This window comes from Metarhizium robertsii (genome assembly GCF_000187425.2).
Source record: "Metarhizium robertsii ARSEF 23 chromosome Unknown MAA_Scf_3, whole genome shotgun sequence".
NCBI lineage: Eukaryota > Fungi > Ascomycota > Sordariomycetes > Hypocreales > Clavicipitaceae > Metarhizium > Metarhizium robertsii.
In genome coordinates this window covers 3,033,351-3,056,668 of record NW_011942171.1, presented here as the reverse complement: position 1 = coordinate 3,056,668, position 23,318 = coordinate 3,033,351, and the positions used below count along the sequence as shown (strand labels likewise).

Below are 23,318 nucleotides of genomic sequence, written 5' to 3'. Positions count from 1 at the left end.
TAGTGCAACTGTTCAAGGCTTCGTCATACAAGTCTTGAAATTCGGTTGCAAAGATGCTCGATGCTTTCCTCATCATTATGACTGGTCATCCCCAGGCCGCTGCAAGCACAGGTCGAAATGGAGACATGATCTTGACCCTGTGTTTGTTGTCGTGCTGCTTCTTGCCAAAGGTAAGAAGAGTGTTGCATGCATGGCGTAGGGAAACACGAGAGGTGAGATTATAGCTGTTTGCAATGAGACAGAGTCGACCAGGTTGGTATTTACCATGCAAAGAAGAAGAGGTAAAGGCGCATAGAGACGAGGAGACTTATACACGGCACTGGCGGCCATTCATGCCCAGCGACAACCCGACAAGCGGCCACCACCTTGTGACCCGGTGCATTTCCACATCGAGCGCAGCAACGTAGTACAAGGATAGTTCAATCTACGACGACATACAGCACAGACGCTGCCATTGGAGGGAATCTACGTGAGTTCCGGCCATCCAATATTTGGGGTGCGGAGTGTCGGCTTCGGTGTCCCAATTAGACGGAGCCATGTATCCCGTCATATATCACCGTTGGCAGCAGAACAAGATAAACCAAATGCATTGTTTAGCGGCCATCCATTATTGCGAGTGAGCTGGCGATGCACCTGATAGCTTGCTGCCAATACTCCATACTCAGTAGCAAATCGCCCAGGGCATGACATGCCATAGCTTTCACTGGTTTTGCACGTGGCCAGGAAATGGAACCAGGTGGATCCTCTTTGAAAAGACGAATAGACAGCTTGTGCTCCGTACATAGAATCCCATCATCATCAGGATCAGGTGATGTGGCTTTCCAAACACTCTATGGTTTAGCTTCGTTCGGGGTGTCTGGTAAGTAGTGATGTCAATAGGAGGCGGGATGGCGCCAAAGTTGTGGCGGATCGGAAAGTTGTCGCGTTGCGGTGTGAGTGTGGTGGATGACGCACATCATGATGCTTTGCCAGCGCGAGCTGGCGCTGAAGCGAATCACAGCAACGCGTTGTTTGTTTTTGTGTTGTTGATTGACAGCCAAATCATAACTGGAGCGTGAACATGAGCTTGGCCAGCCGTTGTGGAACTTTAAACCGTCGACTTCGCCAAAGTAAGGAACTAGTGATGGGTTCGTCGCTCGTACACAAGCTCACGAGAATCACCGAAGAGTAGCGGACGTGGCTGGCTGGCTGAAGACAATTTTACCTTCGTACTCCATAGCCGCTCAGTAGGCGCAGTGATACGGACATTCTGACACTCCAAGTTAAATATGAGGAACGACGACTCTGTACTCCCTACGTCGGCGGTTCGTACCAATGGAGAGCAGAATGTCTCGGCCGTAAAGGGAGGCGCTCACGGCGCGGAACAAACTGGCATGTGGCTGGGGTGTAGGCTGAGTGAGGTGAGTGTCTGAGATCTCGGTTTATTTGGTTTGAAACTTGAGATACTGTACTTAGGCTCGATTGGTCTAGCTCATTCGCTTGCAGCATCAAGTCTATAATGAGGCGACTTGCATATGTACGTATGCCAGCGGGTAACCGGGTCGCATCCGTCTGTTCAAAAATTCGGGGAAAACAAAAGCAATGGATGCAATGAATGAATGCAAACTTGGTGCTCCTGGTATGCTACTGGTGGATGCTCCGTCTGTGCAGTTGAAGCTGTGGCCAAGCGAGAGACATGTTGAGCGTCGGTGTGTGCATTCTTTATCCAACGGTAACCATCCCAAGACGGCCGTGGGTCGTTTGACTCCATGTTAAGCTGCAGTAGCTTTATCCTCCTGCATCTTGCATGAGGCACAGCGATAAGGTACTCACTTTCAGTTCTTGTTGTTCGCCAAACCCGCTAGCAGGACGACCATAGCCAAGTCAGCCGACCACACGTTTGAATTACATGGGAGCTAGTACATACAAACACCTTCGGGCTCTGCTCTTTAGGTACCCATATCTAAAGCCCTCAATCAGTCCGTTATGTTGTTTGTTTTGATGTTCCATGTGTGACGGGTCGCTAAGGGGGGCGTCTTTCGCAATGATGCGCGGGAAAGTTGCATGAATGGCTGGTGCATGGCGAAGGCGAAAAGGGATATCCCGAAGACAGAGCATCCAATGCGAGCTAGGCATCTAGACAGGAGAACTAGTTTGTCCAGTTCAAAACGACCATCGGAGTCGGGGGATCCTTGGGTAGCAAAAATAAAAGCTGTGACGGGTGCCTACATACATTATTGGTTTGACTGGACGTGTCTGATCTGGAACCACACCCATTGGCAGCTTGGACAATACCCATTGTAGGAAGTTATTACGGGTGAACTGTGGTGATTCCACAAAAGCGCCTGGAACTCCGCCCAGTTGGTCAATATGCCTGGTCTGACTCACTTTATGCTTCATCATTGCCGATGCTGGTGTTTTGTTCTAATTATTAGACTCTCCGTGCTATGGTTTGAATTGACGAACACGCAGGTTCGAGTCCACGCCATGGTAATAAGTTGGCAAGCTGCTGGTTGGCCTTGTGCCTGTGCTATTCTGCCGATGCAATGCTCGAGTCAGGCAATCAGGGTCCGCCCACCACCACCTGCATCGAGATGTTTCCCGACACACCCTGCATTCTGTTAGTTCGTTTGGCGCTAGAGCCTGAGATCGCTGAACAAAAGAGTACGACACGGGAGGCGACCGGCTTGTTATTCAGGAAAGAATTACCTTATTGGACATGGGGGCTAGTAAGACAACGAACGGGGATCAGGACTTCTGGTCGTGATAGTGTGTACCCGGTACACTCTGTTGGCACGCTGGGATGTGTAAGAGTCATGGCTCTGTTGCCTTGATTCTAGGCCGTCTCTGGATGCACGAGCAGCAGGCTGCAGTTACGGAGACGACAGGTGATGTCCAAGGATGGAGTGAGTGATGACGAGAAGACTGCAAAGGATGATGTGAACCAACGATGGAAAGTCGGACGCTGGCGTGCTCGTACTCGTCTTCAAGTTGCGACTTTGCGATAGATCTGGAAGGAGCGAGCCATCTGCTTATTAGCGATTGCATGTTCAGTGCCCACTATGTTGCGATGCTGCTTGAGTTGCAACTGGGAGGCGATTTGCCGGCTGCGACGCCCCTACGCAAATCCGCCTTTCCTCCAGAATTGAGCCTCTCGCATCCTCACAACTTCAGTCATGCTAGTGTATATGGGGTACCTCTCAGTTGCTCGTGGATGGATAAGTTAGTAGCAAGTAGGCACTCGAGCAGCAAGAACAATGGGCATTGGGCATTGGGCATTGAAGACTGGCTGACTGCTGACTTGCAAACTGGACGCCTAGTTCGATAGTCTGCTGGGAACGTGTACTCCGTAGACACTTGCATCTGGCAGGTCTTTGATGCTAGGGGTGTTGGTGGATCCGGGACGCCCAATGCAGTGTTTTGGTGAGTTCAAATGTTATTCGGAGTACATAGTACTAGGTACCTGGGTCCCTGAGAGATCGAAATTTGGGCAGAGGGATACAGCATTGGGAGGACATCTGGTACAGTAGATTGTGATGAGTGGTGTCAGACCGGACTCAATGGTATCGGCCTGTATCTGGATATCGAATTTACATGATGACCAGGTCAAGTTGTGCTAGTACGCAACCCGAGGGCACATGCTAAAGCCCTCGACGTTTGAATGACGTGGGCTAGCTCGTTTCAGTATGCTCTTCATTGCTAAGTGCTGCTGGACGCTGATGGGCCAGGTGCCATTCCAAGTTGCAGCACGACAAGGTTGTTAGGAACTTAGGAGCCAGGCATTTTGTTGGTGTGCATTAAAGTCTATCATTAATAAAGTCTGGACTGGCCCCTCTGACACGCAGGCAGACGCACAGGGCGCTGCGCCTGGCTGGCACTGGGACATGGCTGGGAGGCTCCAGCATTGATTTGGCCCCAGCGTGACTGCTCTCAGGTGCTCCGTCCACTACGCCCGTTGTCCAAACGCCCAGTGCCATGTTGCCGATGTCTGTACTGAAGTATTGCACACTACTTGCATGTGAGTACTCGGTACTTGAGTACTTGAGGCTGCACTAACCCGGATGGAACCTGTCACGAGCCCACAGGCCCACGGGCTCGGCGTCACGCCCTCGTCCTTGCACCAGACGACACGGAGTAGTGACAGCTGGGCGCTGGACATGTATGTAGACATACTTGTACTTAGTACCAAGTGCAGAAGCATCGATTGGTGGCTACAGGCGGCTGGTACAAGTAGGTAGTTGCACGTATGTGGAATTCCTCTCCCACGTCTTCACCGTTTTCACGAGCGCGGACACCTCACAGACATCTCCTAGGCTACATACTTCATGTACCAGGAAAATGGTCACATAGCCGGCTTGAGCATCGCCCATTGTCTGCGGTGCCTCAGTCTCCACGTTTCGTGTCCTTTGATGTCGTGCTGTGCTCCCTTATCACGCTTCCTCTTCGTCCCGTGTCTCCCATCTCCATCCGTCTATCTCTATCCCGCTCCCTCGCTAATGCTGCCTTTTTCCTTTGCTTTTATCCACAGGCAGCCAGCATACCCAACTTGTCGTCTTTGCCTTGTAGTTTCGGCAGTGCCTCGGCTTTGGACCAAGACTCATTTCACAGACGCATCCGCCCCCACTGCCCATGGCCATCGCCCATCACCCACCGTCCATCCGCCATCCGCCACAGCTTGAGCCTGAGCCAGCCTGAGCCAGCCAGAACATCGATTGAGAATACCAAAGCAATCAACCACACGCCCGCCAGACATTCTTCGCAGCCCCAACCCCGGCTCCCTCAGGCGCCCACCCCATCCGATCCAGTCGTTCATTCATCCATTCCCTCATCCATCGTTCTGGTCTGTTTGTCTGTTCCTCTAACGAGCGAAAGTGGGTCGGCCTTCTGCGGCAGGAGCACGAGCACCGGAGGGAGAGCCCCAGACCACCACACCACAGCACCACCACATACTTGTAGCCTACGTCTTCACGCCTGGAGCCTCCAGCTTGCAGTCCGGTACCGAGTACCAGCTGCCAGGTACGTCAGTACTTAGGTACGTGGGTACTTGGCAACTTCTGCCAGCACGCGCTCGACTGGCATCCTCGTTCTAGTCCGCAGAAGACGTCTGGGACCCATCCAGCTGGCTTGGCTTGGCTTGTCTTGTCTTATCTGCCATTGCTGCCAGATTAGGACCCCTCGTCCGTCCTATCTGTCACTCCTTCCCAGGCTCACCATCTTGGACTTCACCATCCTTTGTCGTCCATCAAGGTGTGCTTTTTACAACTGAGCACTCCGAACAGTCAGTATTACTTCACAATACCACCCTGTTCCCTGCCTATCGCTGCTGCGAACCGTTTCGAATCGCTGTCACGTTCCGCATAGCTCTCGTTGTCGTTGAACTGCCCGTGTCTCACTCAGTGTTAGTCATTTCGCCCCCCACACACCGAGCTTGGTCTCTACGTCCTTCAACATCACGGCAACTTCCCCGGCACGTCTTCCAAAAAGCAAAGGCGTCATCCCATCTTGTTGCGCCGTTGCGCCTTTACACTTCGCTGCTATGCAACGCCGCGCTCCCTACCTAGTCTGCAAGCGTTTTCTTCATCTCAGCATACTGACTGCAAGTTGCATTGTAGCCTTTGTCTTTGCCTGACCTATCGGTTACCCACCGCCAATTCGGCAGTGTCTACGCATCCTAGACTGCTTTCTTCACATCGACTTACTCATCTCGTTACCCTCGCTCCCGTGTCTGCCTTACTCTTGTCGACCTCTGCGCCTCCTCCCTCTCCAGCGGACGGATTCCTCAAACTCCCAGGACGTTCTCCCATCATCTTTTTTATCCTTAGCAAGCTTCACATCGAGTACATGACGACCACAATTTTGGCAATCGATCTTCAAGTCTTGTAGGCCCACGGGCTCCCACAGACATCGACTGTCTTCCTGTCATCGACAAGCTCATCAGGAAGCCATGGCGAGTCGTCAAGATGGGCCGTCCTTCGGCTCGAGGAGGCTGAACGGACGGGCTATCGGCCAATTCGTTATCGACAAAGAGATTGGCAAGGGTAGCTTTGCACAGGTGTATGTGGGCTGGCATAAGGTGTGTTACGAGCTCCTGGGGTTAACAACGAGACCATAGCGATTGGATGGACGGGCCTCAACCTGCTTGCCTTATTCCCCAGTTGCGACTCGTTACTCCGCCAAATTCGCGAATTACCCCGTCCCTCTTACCGTTACCAGTACTGACTTGCGATGTGTTCTGACACAGGAGTCGAAAGCCGCCGTTGCCGTCAAGTCTGTTGAGCTCGAACGACTAAATAAGAAGCTAAAAGAGAACCTCTATGGGGAGATCCAGATTCTCAAAACATTACGGCACCCTCACATTGTTGCGCTTCATGATTGCCTTGAATCATCTACCCATATCAACTTGATTATGGAATACTGCGAACTAGGAGACCTGTCGCTTTTTATCAAAAAGCGAGACAAGCTGTCTACACATCCTGCCACCCACGATATGGCTCGAAAGTACCCTAGCGCACCAAACTCGGGTCTTCACGAAGTAGTCATTCGTCACTTCCTGAAACAACTGGCGAGTGCACTGGAGTTTCTTCGCAGCAAGAATTACGTCCACAGAGATGTGAAACCCCAGAACCTGCTCTTGCTTCCATCACAAGCTTTTAGAGCCCAGAGAGCCCTCCCCATCATGTCCGCTAGCCAAGACTCATTAATACCCGTTGCTGGTCTGGCTTCACTGCCGATGCTCAAGCTTGCAGACTTTGGTTTTGCCAGAGTCCTTCCATCAACATCTCTGGCCGACACACTGTGCGGCTCTCCTTTGTACATGGCTCCTGAGATTCTCCGCTATGAGCGATACGACGCCAAAGCCGATCTTTGGTCTGTAGGCACGGTCCTGTACGAAATGATGACCGGTCGGCCGCCTTTCCGGGCACGAAACCACGTTGAACTCCTTCGCAAGATAGAAGCCGCTGAGGATGTCATCAAATTCCCAAGGGAAGTCATTATCAGCCCTGAAATGAAGGCCCTTGTCCGAAACCTACTCAAGCGAAGCCCTGTGGAGCGTCTAAGCTTTGAGAATTTCTTTTCCCACCCAACAGTTACGGGTGAGATCCCTGGATTAGTGGAAGACGATATTCCAAAACCTCCCAAACGAGAACTACAACCAATTCCCCAGGGAGAAGAATACCCTCCATCCCCTCGAGCACCCTCTACTCGCCACTCAGGTTCAGACAACCCACGGGAACAAGTAGCATCGCAATCTTCCCGGGAAGCCGCACCTCGATCGCCGCCACAGGGAAGCCATGGCGATGGTCGAACCAGACGTCAGTCTACCGATTTGCAACGGCCTGGGAACTCCCCTCGCGATGCGGGAGCTGGTCTGGGTATCCATCGGCCATCACCACAGCACATGTCATCTTCACCCAATCAACCTCGTGTCTCTGATAGATCATCTCGAGAGCAACCAACCTCACGAAGCAACCCATCCCACGAATCGTCTCCCAGGCTGTTGAGGCAGTCATCCACTGGCAAGAAGATCACCGAAGAGGAGAAGGCAGCGCAGGATGTGATGTTTGAAAGAGATTATGTCGTGGTCGAGCGTAGACATGTTGAAGTCAATGCTTTGGCCGATGAACTGGCTGCAAATGAAAGGTTGTCTGGCCAAGGCTCCGACCCCCGTTCCGCGCAGATGGTACGGCGAAGCACGCAACAAGGGGCACCGACATCAACAACTGGTGCAATCCCGGCACCGTCCTCTCGCACCGCCCTTGTAGCCCAGGGCCGCACAATTCACGACCGCAGGTCATCCTACGAGCAGGCGTTGTCTGCTAGTCCTGGCTCTGCCTCTAGTGCCATTTCCAAGGCTATTCAGGATGCCAGTCTGAGGCTGTTTGGCTTCAAAGTCGCTCCAGTTCGTGGTCAGGGCCATTCACCTCCCATGTACCACCCGTTCCCAGCATACCCAACGCCGTCTTCTCCCGGTGGTCTGATTGGAGATGGGAAGAGCTCGCCATCAGCAGATGAAGACGTGAGAACTAAGGATGCCATGACGGAATATGCTGAACGAAGCGACTGTGTATATGGGTTCGCTGAAGTCAAATACAAGCAGCTTGTTCCCATGGCACCTTCAATGGATCATGGTCTCGGCGGCGTTGGTGTCGACCAACTCTCCCAAGATGAAGATGGCCTCACCATCGAAGCTGTTGTTGCGTTATCTGAAGAGGCATTGGTGCTGTATGTCAAGTCCCTTACCTTGCTCGCTCGGGCAATGGATCTTGCCAGTGTTTGGTGGTCCAAGAAGGGTCGAGGTGACGGTGGCGGAGGTGTATCTGCCGCGGCTACGGAAAACATCGCGCAAAGCATCAATGCTATTGTGCAATGGGTTCGGCAGCGCTTCAACGAGGTGTTGGAGAAATCAGAGATCGTGCGATTCAAGTTGATGGAGGCTCAAAAGATGCTACCAGAGGATCACCCCAATCATCCATCGAACCAGGGCGCGGACTCCTTGATCTCGTCATCCGGATCAACAGCGAAACAGGTGTATCTGACTCCGGGCATCAGCGCAGAAAAGCTTATGTACGATCGTGCGCTGGAGATGAGTCGTGCGGCTGCGATTGACGAGGTGACAAATGACAATCTTCCTGGCTGCAAGATTTCCTACAGAACTGCGATTCGCATGCTTGAGGCAGTTCTGGACAATGACGATGATGAAGTATCTCGAAAACTATCTTCTGGCAAAGAGCCGACCAGAAGCTTACCCAAAGAAGCTAGCAGTGAGCTAGACAGCGATGAAGAGGCTCATGTACGAAAGAGTAAGTATTTTGTTGCTCAGGTCAGAGGTCTGCGGGCAGGACGCTAACTTGGAGGCTAGTGATCCAGATGATTAAAGGCCGCCTTGCAGCGGTTGTCAAGAAGCAGCAAATGATTGCCGACGCCAACACTAAGGAACAACAAGCACAGCTGCAAGCTGCACGTCGACGCAGTGGCGACGTAACACCGCGCAGCGTGCCATCGCATGGCTCGGCATGAAATGGAGAACCCGCGTCGAGGACCAAGTTGGCCAGATCTCAAAATGAAAACCGGAAGCAAAACAATACAGAGACGAAACAAAATAACAGTTGAACAGCCCCGCGGCTAGAAGATATTACACTTTGATTTTCTCGTCTTTTTTTTTTTTTCCTTAAATCGATACCAAATTATTTTTTTCTATCTTTTTAACATTGGCCTGGATTTTTTCCATTTTCCTTCAATACGTTTGTGGTGGCGTTTGGACCTTTGGCTGCAAAGACTATGCATTAAACAGCCTTGGCATATTCCTTGCTCAGTACCACTAGCGCGTATGTCGATATAAGATTTGGAGATTGTGTTTGGACTTGTGATAGGGAACAAAGGCTCAACAGTCATGGATTGGCGTTAGGGAATTGGATCTGAATTTGATTGTTTTTTCCAAGTATAGTGTGGGAAATCACTCAGAGAGCTGATGATGGCAGATGTTTGCATGCATTATGTTGGCAAAGGAAGCCCGTGGGCGTTTGTTGCCGTGTATAGCGGGCGGTATACAAGGATATACCGGAATCCCGAGTTGCACATGTCTTTCCCTTTGGTATGCATTCAGTCTGGAGGCCCTCTGGCAAAGGTCTGGCAGTGCCAGCAAGGCATTTTGTATTTCTTAACACATAACTCTGAATAGCAGATGACGTGGCGGGTTAGCCCGTGCAATCTATCACTGCTCTGGTGTAATACTCTGCCGTTGTTGTTGGACATGCTCTTTTCACCGTGAGAATCATTGGGTGTTTAATGTCTCTCCTTGAGGGCAGCTGCCTCTACGACTCCTTATCCGTGGCAAAGGAATATGAAGTGTATACATGTTGATTGTACTACGGCAAGGTTTATTTATGACATGAAGTCAGGGTTATGACCGGCTAGTTCCGAGACACCCAGCATGAACAGACGTCTAATTTGCATCGTAGCACTGCCTATAGATGAGGACAAGGTATTGCTGTGGACGGAAGTTGAGCACGTCTCCGGCCGTCGACGGGATGTCTGTGAACAGTGTCCTAGTTGCGTCCCTGGCCCTGGGTCGGTATTCGGTATTCAAACAGGCGTTCCGTGAAAGTCGTACCAAAGAGCATTGCGTTCGCTCAGGGCATCGGGTGTAACACCATGTCCGCAAAACCGTTTGTGTCAGCGGCTTATGCATTGCCCGGCGGAGGCAGAAGTGCAGCTGTGAGCGGGAGTTGTCCAGAGTGATATATAACACGACAGTCACATGTATGGGAATTTTGACAATCTGACATTTTGCCATCTAGGCTTGCGACGGTAGTACCACTGCTCTTTCTCCCTCTCTTTCTCTCTTTCGTTTTTTTTTTTATTTCCCAGCATCCATTTTAAGCATCTACCTCATGGGCAATGCTGCCCAGGGCTCCGGTTCGCGGCCGGCTCGCAGAGTATGGTCAAGATGTCGACGCGGCGGTCCAACAGGCAGGACTGGAACTTTACACCAACGCGCTGGACCTGGCGTCCGACTTTGGAACGTACATGTCCTCTCTGGGCCGGACGCGCCAGCGCCTCCTTGCCGCGGTGCACTCGCGCCAACTGGCTTTCGTGGCTGGGCGCGAGTCCGAAACTGCCGCCGGCGCGGCCCTTTACCGGTCCTTCTTTGAGGAGCGGCGGGAGCAGCTGGAGCAATGTGTTCTTCGGGCTCGCTAGGCGCGGGAACGGGAACGGAGAAAGGAGGCTTGTGAGAGGCGGAGAGCGCTGCGGGTGTCGGGGGACTTTGTGCTGGGCAGGATATGGGCCTTGATTGACGATGTCGATGGATTTTACGGGAGGGAGGAGAAGAGACGCTGGATTGAGAGGCTGGAGAGGGCGAACAGGGAGATTGAGAAGGTGTGGGAGGAGAATAGGAGCGTGGTGGAAGGGGCAGTGCCGAGGTATTTGGAGGGCATTCCGGTGAGGATGATGATTCGACCGCCGGTTGCGAGGGGCCCTTTGAGGAACGCGGCAGGGAGGAGGGAGCGAGGGAAGCCCGGTTTGATCTGTTTGCAATGTATAGCGAAGGGACTGAGGTGTTCGTTGGGGGGGTGTGCTGTGAGGGCTTGCTCGCGGTGTGTTCGGCACGGGGATACGTGTTTGGTCAAGGAGGGCGGCTGGGTGGTGCTGGGAGAAGATGGGAAGTTGGGGGACGCAGCGCAAGACGATATATCGGCTGCGAGCTTGGAGGAGGAAAGGGGGATGGTTTCGGCATGTTTAAGGGATGTGGTGTCGGTTGGTACGGCTTGCTTTGCCCCGCGACGGCCGTCAGAGAGAGAGATGGAGTCGGTGCTTGGACGGATATTAGGTGTGAGGGGTTTGGAGGAGTGGACGGGAAGGAATGTTCGTTGACGTCGACTCAGAGCTGATTTTGGAGTTTTGGGGCCTGGCAAGAGGACGACGGCATGCGAAGGACAGAGAACAGCATTGCTAGCATAAATCGCCGAGTATTGAACTTTTGCGACGTCGTCTCATCGTCAACAGCAAGTACCGTCTCGATTCTCGATTCGGCATGGATCAATCAGCCTCCGACTTTGTCAAGTCATACATGACGCCTTCATTTCGGTGCTCAAAGTATTCAAGTTGGCACTTCATTGCACACATGCCTGCCTGCGACTGGCATCTGTTGCGAGACACGGGTCACCTCTACCGTGTTGTGCAATAAAGATGCCGCCTCTTAAATACACACAGTCGCCTCCCTTGCATCCCTCCATTTGAGCTCCTGGAAAATACCAACATCTGTTTTTTAATATAGTGTCGTCTGTCCATTTACGGAGACTTTTCATACGTTGCCTTGAGCATATTACATGTTAATTACACTTGAAAGTTGACACTCATCCTGCCCCGCTGCCCAACAACTCCATCATCTCATCTCAACGTCATCATGCCTCCGCCACCAGATCTGTCATCCTACCGTCTCTCAGACCAAGACTCCCAACACATCTTTGCCAGCGAAATCCTCCCCGCCGAATTCGACCACCTCCCTTCTCATCATGGCCCCCAAGCATCGCCGCCCCTCGCCGTCCTAGCCGTTGGCCAAACAGGCTCAGGCAAAACTCGTCTCTCACCCGCCATCCTCTCGGCATTCCATCTCGTCCGTGGCGCTCCTGAAACTGGCCCCGTGCATCTCATCGCCGACACATACAAGACATACCATCCCGAATACACGCGCCTGATGCTGTCCACGCCAAACCTAGCCTCGCCCGCCACGGGGCCCGACGCGAGGAAATGGCTTGCAATGGCGTCCGAGGAGGTCGTTCGACGAAAGTTAGATGTCCTTTTAGAGAGCGCATGTCGGCATCCCGATGATTTTGTGCAATTGGCTCGTGTTTTCAGCACGGCAGGATACCGCGTTGAAGTGGTGCTGTTGGCGGTGCCAGCCGCGCTCAGTAGATTGGGCATCTTGGTGAGGTTCTACGAGAAGTTGCCCGAGGGCCAGTCGAGGAATTTACCTGTGAGGCTGACGCCCACCAAAGTCCACGATGATTCGTATGCCGGACTGTTGGACGCAGCGAGGTTTTTGGACGAGACCTCTACGGCGGATCAGGTGCTTGTGGTCAGGAGAGGGAATCTCGTGGCATATGGCACCACGAAGAGTGCCAATGGGAACATGGTGAATCGAAGAGGCGTCGAAGAGGCGTTGAAGAGGGAAAGGGAGCGGCCATTGACTGCACAGGAGATGAAGACCGCTCTGGATGACGTTCAAAAGATGAGTACGCATGAGGATGCCAGTGAGCAGGTGGAACACGTAAGAAGTATGTTGAAGCCGCTGATTGAGGACAGCTCCCAGGATGGATGGCCGGAGTTAAAGCCCTTGACTTTTGGGAAGGTTAACGAAGAGGCTGATGGGACCTATAATGTTCTTCGATTAGGACAATTGTGAGCACTGAAGTGAAAACTTGGTTTTTACAGCATTATATCAGACAATGATAGCAGTGTCTCTTGGATACTCGTCCAGGATCATATATCAAGATTTTGTGATCAGCGGTTCAAGCAAAGCAAATAGGTACATGCCACCGGTACCCATACAGCGGCGCGTTCAGTTGAAACCTGCCAGCTTGCCAACTCTTGGCCTTGCCAGCCCCTCGCATCATCTTGTAAATTCGCATCAGGAACCCGTTTTTCGTCCGGGCACAGTTTGCCGTTTCATATCGCGGTGCAGAGCTTCATCGTTCTTTCGCTTCGGAGATATCACGAAAATACTCTTCTTATGGGTACCAGTTGTTTCTCGAGAAGATAATGTCGATCCTGTTCCTGAACTTTCTGGGACGTCTGAGCTTGCGGCCGTGGCTTGGGATTCTCTCGGTTGGCCAAACTCCGCTTTTGTGGAGAGCTTCCTTTCACCCACAACTTCTTTCAAATTGTTCTTGAGAGTCGCCTTGCCAAAATACTTTGAGAACTCTGTTTGTAGCAGAGGATAGTGTTGGGAGAGATCAGAATATGCCTTGAACAACTCTTCTTGGCCTCGCGCTTGAGCTAAGGCCCCCATTAAGACGCTAGGAAGCTGTAGCGGCATCGGGTTCAACTTGACTGGAGCTTTCCAGCTGCCTAGGATTTTGTGATCTAGCTGTTGAAAGAAGAGCAAGTGCTTCTCCGGAGTGCATAGCCAATCATGACATACGGCTTCGAGACCCGAAATTCTGGCCTTTGGAGAAATTTGAAGGCATTGCCATATAAATGTCTTGCTGTTCTTGGACAGCTTCAGGCATGGCTGGAAAATGTCCTGTTTCAAAGTCCTGTCCAATACAGTCTGAGTGTACCGGTTGAACTTGGGAATTATGTTCTCTATGCCCAAGCCCGCTGTCAGCATTATAATAGCAACTATACCCAACGACCAAATGTCAATGGCTGGGGTTTGTGCAGACTGGCTGTCATACAGCTCCCTGTGTTCGATAGTTAGATATATTGGCAAGCAGCCAGGAGTGCGAAACTTCTCACGGTGCTTGATAGTTGGCTGTTCCAACTAGTGTCTTCATTCTGCTTCTGCGTGGCACCGCGCTGGTGGCGAAGTCTGATAGCATAACTCGATGGTACGCAATTTTTGGCGAGTATGCTAACAGAATATTTTCCGGTTTCAGATCACGATGAATGATGCCTTTGGTGTGGAGGTAATTCAGTCCCCTTATGACTTGTCTAATTATAATCCTGGTGTCAAATTCTTTCACCCCATTGTGTCTGTTAATGAAAGACATCAAGTCACCCCCCGAAGCTAGCTCCGTGAAAATGAAGCTGCAATTGTTAGCGCGGGCCGGGTTGTGGCAACAGAAAATACTTGCAGGGAATGGGGAGAAGAGATAGATTCGATATATGGCAGGATATTCGGCTAACGCCATTTAGCAGTCAGTTTTCTAGACGGTAGCATGGGCACCTACATGTCGTAGTTGGCGAAGGATATCGGCTTCTTGTAATTTTCTGGTTGAACCATGACGGTCAAATCGATTTTGAAGCTCGTCAAGGTTCACCACCTTGCATACAATCTGTCTTTTTGATATAACATCTTGCGCCAAGTAAACATTAGCATCTGTACCTTGACCAATGCAACGCTCTGATATTAAATATTTATCGGAAAAAAACTGGCAAAACAGTCAGCGCTTGAAATTCGTGTAGTCAGTATACTTACCCTAGACTCTGCCAGCTGGATTTTATTCATTTTAACTCGTGGAGGGCCATTATCTTGCCGAAACATGAATTTCCAATAAGGCAGGATCTCGACGATATCGCCATCTTCAAGGAGGTATCCAGAGGAGATGTCGCGCCCTTTGCCAATCAAGATTCCGTTAACGAACGTGCCATTGAATGATTTGCGATCCCGGACGTAGACGAGATTGACGCCAGGCTCATACACCACAGTATAGATTTCGCAATGATTTCTGGAAATCAGACTCTCATGATCGCCGTGTATGGAAAAATTGCTGCAAATGAGCACAAAGCCTGTTCTGGTATTGAGGCGTTGACGTACTTTGACCTAGGATCCCTTCCAATCTTGAAAATGTCGTCTTCCCAGATGGATATCAAATCTCGTAAGGAATTAGCCGAACTGCACAAGGCGCGGATCGACAGGAAGAGCTGGACATAGTGGCACCTTTCTGGACCTGGTCGCCTTGAACGAAAGTATACTCGAGACTCGCGACAGGAAATTGGGATGAGGGATCGCTGGCACGTGGTGTAGGTGATGAGACTCTCATGATGCTTTTGTGCGCGACTGAAAATGCGTATCTTGATGTCTTCTTAGGAGTTCCTAACCACGTTTAAATCTACTCATGAAATCAAAACACCGTCTCTTTCCTTCCGACCTACCATCCTCGTCCTTAGGCACCCGTAGCCTCCGAAGTTGTCATGGCAATTACACCAAAGTTGTTCCTTCCAGTATAGTTCAGTTGACGTACAGTACAGAGAGAATTAACCACACTACGCACTGTGTATAAGACCAGGTCTGGACCTGAACTTGACGTACTTGACACACGTGACCTGTGGGGGTTTCTTGCCCTACATAGAACTTTCCTAAAAGCTTTGGAAATTCCCCCGCCCTTCTTCTGTTGCAACTCATCCAAACACGATTCTCATCCACGAACAAGTAAGTTTCCCTCAATGGTGCATCTCAGGGACATGTATGGGCATTTCCAATGCTCATGCATGAAGCATTAACTGCCACCCCCAATCTTCTGAGTGCCGCCATCGACTGGTTTCACCACCATTGCTAACTACGTTCTAGTCCATCGTTCAAGATGAGAGCTAAATGGAGGAAGAAGCGCGTTCGTCGCCTTAAGCGAAAGAGAAGAAAGATGAGAGCGCGATCGTGAGTGACGCCAGCTAATTTTCCGAGTCGAAATCAATTGGACCATTTTCTCTAACAACCCACACAGCAAGTAAACGCCTCGCACCTCTACCTGACTTGACGCATCTCTCATGAAGTAACGAATCCCTTGCGCGTGTGGGACATGTACAAACGAAGCTGGAGATGGGCTTGGTATCAGTAATGACGATGGGGTTTTGCCTTTTGGGATTACGTCAACGGCGGCTGGTTCCACCAACCCGAGCTACGATGTTTTGACGGGCGTGATGAGAGATGGGTGAATGGACAAGGAAACGGTCGGGTACAAGGACGGCGTTCAGGGGTCGCCAAAGAGAAGCAAGCTGTCATAAAAAGACACCTGCAGGAACACGTTTGGCACAATGCTTTGACAAATGAAACACAGAATTTGCTTCTTGAACCGTAACATTCGTGGTCTCGTGATGTGTGCTGATATTCAAGTGCGACAGTGTCTTTATGGAGAATATGGTAATGGCAACAATTTTACACATTACTTGCCATTTGCAATACTATGTATGATATGATGTAAAGCTCTTCCAAGCCGGATGTGACAAACAAAGCTTCTGCACAAGCTCTCGGACGTCCTTTACTACAAGGCACTTGAGCAATATGCAATAAACTACTCATTAGTGTACATGGCGATATTCTCCGGACACCCGTCGCCATGTGCACCGATGGGTAGAGCTTATTGCGTAACGCTCAAAGTGCCTTGTAGTAAAGGACGTCCGAGAGCTTGTGCAGAAAGAGCTCCTTGTACTCCGGATGGCTGGTTTTCGCTCAATTGAGCTCCTGTCATTGTGATTGTGCTCCAATCTCGCCTAGCTGAGCTCCAGGGCAGCTATGGAGCGAAATTGCCTTTTTTTAGTGGAGATAGAAGCTGCGCCAGCTGCCAACCAGTTCGAAATTTCATAAGTGGGTTATGCTGTTGAGTTTACAACAGCAATTTGTGGAAATGACGATATTTGAGAGGCTTTTTAGGGCCTCAATTGATAGCCTGTATTTTCGTGATTGATGAAGGATCTGAGTTGTGTGATGAAAAACTCTGCAAATTTGACCCCTTTTATGGCCGGCCGGGGGCCCCTGCAAGCCCTTGGGGGCTGAGGATAACCCTCAAATTTATCACTTTTTGACTGAACATGTGCACAAATTTGTATTGGTGGCTCGGTGAACTACGTGAACTACAGTCTACGGAGTGCCAATCATGTTTTCTCATAGTTCTCCTAACATCCACATAGCTTCAATCAAAATTATTGGCTATATGGAGTAAATAACTACGTAGTCTACTCCGTAATACATTGTCGCTTTTGGTATGAATAAACTATCCTTTGCTTTTATTGTCGTCGCCTTGCGGCTTCAATTTCACACGGGGCATTATTAAAGCATTGCTCTTCAAGAAAAAAAAAGTAATACGCTGGATGCGTCGTAACATAAAATTGTTTTCTAAAAGCCTACGCAGCCTTTATTAATGGAAGTAATACTCAGGGTCGGCATCGACTTATGTTAGTGCAAAAACTTGTCCTTCAGCAGACTATTTTGCTGTATCAGACGTCATCAATTGAATCAATTCTAAAGCTCACAAGTCCTTGGCGATGAAGTACATACAGTAGTACTAGGCACTACTAGTACAAATCCACTGGTAGTGTTGGTGGGGCCTGAAGTCTCACCGCCCCCGGCTAATTGGCGGATTATTGTTTTGTGCCGCTCTTCAGATGTTGGCAGACCAAAAATTTTTGGAGATGTTTTAGGGCATTCGAGAAGACCAGCCCAACCTTGGCCCAGATCACCATCCACAATGGCAGATATCAGCAGCAAGAAGCGGAAGAGAGGTGGTGAATCTTCTGCAAAACCTAAAAAGAAGGTTGTGCTGGACGTGCCAGCATCTACCGCTTCGGTCTCATCAGTCCTTCGACCCAAACACTGCCCACCAGTTATTGGTAAGGAATTGACGTGTTGGCTGTATAGTAAATTCCTACTAACTTGCAGCTCTGTAGCTACGACTCCCGGTGTCGAAATTTCTGAGAATGTTGCGTTTTACCCATATCAACCTCGAGAGGGCTCACGATCAAAGTCGACCAAATCGAAACATGCGGGCGACAAGGAATTGCTGCTGCACTCAACCTCTCACCGAAGCCTAGATTATACTGCAAGAGAGGAAGGCAAAAGAGGGTTGAATCAGCTAGTTAATCACTATGTTGGCATTTATGACCCTAAAACCGGAAATCTCGAGGTAGTGGAGGCCAAGAAGATGGTTGTCCGAGGCATGGTTCGCGCCAAGCAAGCGCCGGCCTCTTCTATGGGAGAGGATCTGGCCAAACGGGTAAGATCAATTTCTTTGCATGAGGTCCATTTCTCAATGGGAAGTCAACGATGCTAACAGCACTTGTAGAATATGATGGAGCGCAAAACGGACCTGGGACAAACATTTGGTACCAAGAAAGCCAAGAAGGTTATCCGCGAAACTGTACTCAACGCCATTGCTCCACAGAAGAAACCTGGCGACTCTCCCACGAAGATTGATAATGCTGGCAAAGCAATTCTGAGCTCAGTCGGCGAGGTCACGACAAATATGGCAACAAGAGAGGAGTTACAGGCTGCCGTCGACGAGGCCAAGCCAGTGCCCCGGGCCAACTTGGATGCGCTGGATATCCAGGATGTATACGATCCAAACGTCATCGTTGGCGCAGATATCTTGAATCTCGTGCCCATCAGAGAATGGCAAGAAAAGGTTCGACACAACGAAGGCGTCCAAACAATATCTCGGTTCGTAGCAGCCCGAGTCAATGCCGTTGCTTCCAACGACGCCGCCATCACCCGTCTGCGTGTGCTTCGATACTTGAGCTTTGTCCTCTTGTTCTACCTGAAAACCACACCTGGAAAACAGCGGGGCACAAGACAGGTGCCCCCGCGCGAAAAGTTGCGTGAGCTGCTATCGCCGGCTCCCGAGGCTGTCGTCGAAAGCATCCGTCGAAAATTCTCCGATGCGGGCGTTGTGAGAAAGTTCCATATCGATCTCCTCATGGCGTACTGCTGTGTCCTTGCATGCATCGTCGACAACTTCGAAGTCGACACGCAGAATCTCAGAGATGATTTGAGACTGGACCAGAAGACGATGAACCAGTACTTTCACGAGATTGGCGGCCGTGTCAGGCCTGTTAGCAGAAAGGCTGAGGGCGGACGGGCCATATACGTGGCCAGACTAACATTGCCTTTAGACTTTCCCAAGCAGAGGCAGATTCCTCAGCGTCGCAAGTAACGGGGTGAAAGTTGTTATGATTCAACACCAAAAATTGTATGTAGATATGCATTGAACGGCGTTTGGGATGCCCTATCAAGGAAAAATTTCATTGTATCGGTGATACTGCTGGCGCAATGTATCTACATGGCTAGTACAAAAGTATAGTGCCTTGCTTTCGCAAACAAGTCGTCTGACACGAATGTTCCAAAATTTGGTACTGTCAGCTGTAATAAGTGATGGCGACCGTCTAAGCTCCATGTCCATCCAAACTCACATGCATGGACAGTCATCAGACCCAACCCACGAGCACTGCTACACTCACATAATTCAACAAAGCAGCTACCGAGACCCCTACAACAATCTAAGTAGTAATGCAGTAATGCACCCTTTCCCCCTTTCCGAATCCGTACACCCCATCCAATCGGTTGATGCCAAAACCCCTCCATAGCCGGACCATTGACTCCCCGCATCGCCAACGGACCGAGGCATCTTACTGCTAGTACTCCGTAATCCCATCCAGGTGGGGCATTTCAACCCCAACCCCGGATCGCCCGCAGGACTTGGGAGCAAACCTGCCAAAACTCCGTCCAGGGTGCATCAAAACCAGCGCCGTTTCCTTGTCGTTATTGCTTTCCTGCTTGTTATGTTGTATTACCATCATTATCATCATAGATATTGTCCTCAATTGGCTGCGTCATTATCGATAGACTGCTCAACGCCCATTTGGCCATTGACTTCTGACTCTGCTGATAGCTTGATTGCTTTAATACGCCGTGAGGATTAACATAGAATAGAAGAAAGGCTAAAAAACAAAACACCAGAGCAAAAAAGATGGCTACCGAATCCGTCATCAGCGTCGAGTACCGCGGCCGCGTCGCCGTCATTACCATCGACAATGCGAGCAAGTTGGGTGCCTTGTCGCAACCGCAGTACTACGAGCTCGCGACCAAGATGAACGAGGTAGCGGGCCACGATGAAGTGTTTGTGACCGTGTTAACCGGCACAGGACGCTTCTTTTCCGCGTAAGTCCCCCCCCCCGGCCACTACCACCCTGGAGACGTTGCAACAGCAGGACATGCGTCCCGTCCCGCGTCAAACACCAAGCAAAAAAAGACCACCATCACCAGACGACCAAAATGACTAGACTAACACGCGCAACAGAGGCGCGGACGTGTCCATCTCCCGCGAGGCCCCGGCGGTCCCCTCGGACGCCCACAAGCTCTGGCTCCAGACATTTGTCGCCTTCAACCTCAACATCGCGTACACGTTTGCCAACCACCCCAAGGTGCTGGTGGTCGGGCTCAACGGCCCCGTGGTCGGGCTGTCGGCGGCCCTGGTCGGCTGGGCCGACTTTGTGTACTGCACGCCGCACGCGTTCCTGCTCACGCCCTTCTCGTCGCTGGGCCTCGTCGCCGAGGGCGGTGCCTCGCGCGCCCTCGCGTCCCGGCTGGGCCCTGCGCGCGCCAACGAGGCCCTCATCATGAGCAAGCGCATCCCCGCCGACCAGCTGAAGCAGTGCGGCTTCGTGAATGAGATTTTCGACTTTGGCAAGGCCGACGACGCCAAGTTCCGCGCCAGGGTGCTGGAGGAGGTGGACGAGCGGCTGGGCGAGCATTTGAACGGCGAGAGCTTGGTCGGCATCAAGAAGCTGCTGAGGAGGCCCGAGCTGGACGTGCATAATTCGCAGAATGTGCACGAGGTTTTTGCCGGTTTGGATCGCTTTGTGAGGGGCATTCCGCAGGAGGAGTTTCGCAAGCTAGCGAGTGGCGAGAAGAGGCACAAGCTCTAGGCTGGCCTAAAATTTGCCGTGATATTGTTCGCAACGGCATCATGTTATGGAACTTGGGGAATGCGTAAATTTGTAATGATCCATTTCGAGGACCAGTCTATGCCAAGAGCCCAAACAACAAGTTGACGCGTCCCCAAAAGTCTTGCGCCGTCTTATGAATCTTCTTCCTCTCCGCTTCGTCGAGTCCACTCTTGTTATATACCTCCCCATCCAGCCTTTCAAACTCTTGTGCCCCTTCACCCTTGGCTATACAGCATCGCAGAAGCGCAATATCAAACAGCCATTGCGTACAAATGTCCACGGTGTCCGCCTCAGTCCCCTTGGACTTTTCTGCCTCATTCAAGTCGGTCCTCGCCTCATCGCCATTGTCATCCTTCTCACTCAGTCCACTCTCTGTTGATAATCCACTAAGCTCCTTGTGCCACGCCTCACAAAGCTTTATCCCCAGCAAACTCTTCATTGCCGCCATCGCCACAGGAGTCCACAGATCAACTCCCAAATCCGTCATTGACAGCGACAAGTCTCTCAGCAACCGGAAAACAGCTGGCGAAGGCTGATTTGGCAGTGCTGGCTCTCCTTCCCAAAGCGGTTTCACGGACACGCTCTTATCCAACAGACCAGAGGAGACAAACTCTTCCGTCGCGGCCTTGGAAGCCATGACGGCAATCTGGTTGTGAAGGCTGGGAACCATAGATAGTCCAAAGTCCTTGACAGCCGGGCGATCTGGGAGCTGTGTGCGGATGTCACGTACCACGCGGATGAGGTAGATGGCTATGGCGCCGCTAGATGTGTGTTCAGAGTACTGTTTCCACAAGCCTTTGAGCTGGTCCTCGAGGTCTTGAAATGACTTGTCTAGGGTTCTGTCCAGTTTCTCTTGCAACTTTTTGGGATCCTCCTTACTGAGGGCCCTCTGTCTCGCTTCAATGGTCTCTTCGTCCTCGATCTCGTCGTAATCGTTGTCCCAGCGCTGTCTTCGCAGCTGCTCCACGACGGTCTTTACGTCGTCAATAATATGGAACCATGAACTGTAGCTGTGGGTTGCCCTTGAAACTGCGTCGTTACGGCCGTATAGCCGGGAGACAACCTCCTGAATAAATGGCGCGGCTCCATGTGACAAGGCGACATCGTAGCCCTCATCATCCCAAAGGCTCATATGCGTATCTGAAATGCTGCTTTGCCATCCTTCAAGGGTGGCCTTGACTTCAGATCCAACGAGCCGCAGCTTGGTGGCTTTGATTTCGACGACGGCTAGCAGCCGGGCATTGATGGCCTCGCGCAACTCGTCTTGCAAGTCTTGCGGGTCGAAACCCTTGGCCCGGCCGCCGTCTCTAATCCAAAGCTGCAGTACCTGGGTCCGCAGGTCAGTAATTGACTTAAAGTCCACCATGTGATCGAGCGTCTTCTGCAGTCCAGCAATGACGATCTGCCCGCCCTTTTCGGCAAACGCGCCCAGCATTTCTCTTGCCTGCTTGCCATCAAGGTCGTCATGTTTGATGAATGGCGTGAAATCTTGAATATCATCGCTACACCAGCGTTCATAAATGTCCAATCGCAAGCCTTCAAGCTTTTTGAGAGAAGCGTCTGCCAACAGGGTATGATTCTTCAGTGCGGACAGGGCTTGTGACAGCTTGACTGGAACCAAGGCCTGCACATCAAGAAGAGTCTTGGTGTATAGCCTCAAGCTACGAACCACATCCTCCGTAGTAGTCGTGCGCTCACTCCCCTCCAAGTCCAACGCAGTCTCCATAGCCCGCTGTCTCACTCGAATGAAGAGCCAGATAGCATGTTTGGCCCCAGAGCTATTGGCAAGACTATGAGCGCACAATACCTTGATCACATCCTCCGTGTCTGTCGCATCACCCGCATTCTCAAGTAATCGCTCGATGCTCCGTTGAATTCGGCGACGTAGCGACTCCAACGTCTTACCAGCAGCGTCAACCATGTGCTGGGCGTGCTCCGACGACACATCCTCCTTCAAGCTCTTGATCAACAATCGTCCGATTACAAAGACCTTTGTGGCCAGGACCAATCTATCGCCCTTCCTCATGTGCTCATCTACTCCCGCACCGCCTTTTAGTATCCTGGCTATCATGAGCTCGCATGAATCAAGTAGCTTTAGCGTCGCCGTCTCGATCGCTTTCGGATCTCTATCCCTGGTAACAAATTTCCCAAGCCCAGTCGCCTTGGAAGAAATGACTGTTCGTCCGCACCGGGCCCCCATGTTGCCTAGAAGGTCCTGCACTCGACTATTATCGCCACGCATTTGAACGATTGTGTCGGCCGTGCCTAAAAGTTCGCGGTACGAACCGCCGACCTGCGTCCGTAGACGGGCCGCCTTCTCCTCAATCTGGACATGGAGTGATTTGTGAATGGATCGAATCTGCGGGAGGGTATGACTTCCGGAAAAGATGTCGGCACAAGAGGTGAGGGTCGCTGGGTCGGGGACGGAGGCCATTGCGACGATTGGCGCCTTGAAGGCAGAA

General features: G+C 51.3%; 7 protein-coding genes across 7 annotated transcripts; 5 read left to right on the top strand and 2 right to left on the bottom strand.

Moving 5' to 3' along the window:
• Window positions 1-5,923: 5,923 nt before the first annotated feature.
• Window positions 5,924-8,997, top strand: MAA_03501 (Protein kinase-like protein; the record flags this gene model as incomplete). Its single annotated transcript, XM_007821499.2, has 3 exons — window positions 5,924-6,052; window positions 6,221-8,780; window positions 8,840-8,997. The coding sequence occupies 3 exons, from the start codon at window positions 5,924-5,926 to the stop codon at window positions 8,995-8,997; spliced, it is 2,847 nt and encodes a 948-aa protein (XP_007819690.2).
• Window positions 8,998-10,377: 1,380 nt separating this feature from the next.
• MAA_10981 (GTP cyclohydrolase) lies at window positions 10,378-10,677 on the top strand (the record flags this gene model as incomplete). The annotated part of the gene is made up of 1 exon (XM_011412926.1): window positions 10,378-10,677. The coding sequence occupies one exon, from the start codon at window positions 10,378-10,380 to the stop codon at window positions 10,675-10,677; it is 300 nt and encodes a 99-aa protein (XP_011411228.1).
• Window positions 10,678-11,884: 1,207 nt separating this feature from the next.
• Window positions 11,885-12,883, top strand: MAA_03502 (zeta toxin family protein; the record flags this gene model as incomplete). Its single annotated transcript, XM_007821500.1, has 1 exon — window positions 11,885-12,883. One exon carries the CDS (start codon window positions 11,885-11,887, stop codon window positions 12,881-12,883), a length of 999 nt encoding a protein of 332 aa, XP_007819691.1.
• A 225-nt stretch (window positions 12,884-13,108) lies between these two features.
• Window positions 13,109-14,333, bottom strand: MAA_03503 (Protein kinase-like protein; the record flags this gene model as incomplete). Its single annotated transcript, XM_007821501.2, has 3 exons — window positions 13,109-13,567; window positions 13,622-13,883; window positions 13,939-14,333. 3 exons carry the CDS (start codon window positions 14,331-14,333, stop codon window positions 13,109-13,111), a joined length of 1,116 nt encoding a protein of 371 aa, XP_007819692.2.
• Window positions 14,334-17,603: 3,270 nt separating this feature from the next.
• Window positions 17,604-19,064, top strand: MAA_03504 (RNA polymerase I associated factor; the record flags this gene model as incomplete). The annotated part of the gene is made up of 3 exons (XM_007821502.1): window positions 17,604-17,745; window positions 17,803-18,128; window positions 18,198-19,064. 3 exons carry the CDS (start codon window positions 17,604-17,606, stop codon window positions 19,062-19,064), a joined length of 1,335 nt encoding a protein of 444 aa, XP_007819693.1.
• An 813-nt stretch (window positions 19,065-19,877) lies between these two features.
• Window positions 19,878-20,835, top strand: MAA_03505 (enoyl-CoA hydratase/isomerase; the record flags this gene model as incomplete). Its single annotated transcript, XM_007821503.1, has 2 exons — window positions 19,878-20,068; window positions 20,208-20,835. The coding sequence occupies 2 exons, from the start codon at window positions 19,878-19,880 to the stop codon at window positions 20,833-20,835; spliced, it is 819 nt and encodes a 272-aa protein (XP_007819694.1).
• A 97-nt stretch (window positions 20,836-20,932) lies between these two features.
• Window positions 20,933-23,290, bottom strand: MAA_03506 (oligomeric Golgi complex component; the record flags this gene model as incomplete). The annotated part of the gene is made up of 1 exon (XM_007821504.1): window positions 20,933-23,290. One exon carries the CDS (start codon window positions 23,288-23,290, stop codon window positions 20,933-20,935), a length of 2,358 nt encoding a protein of 785 aa, XP_007819695.1.
• Between the last annotated feature and the right edge of the window lie 28 nt (window positions 23,291-23,318).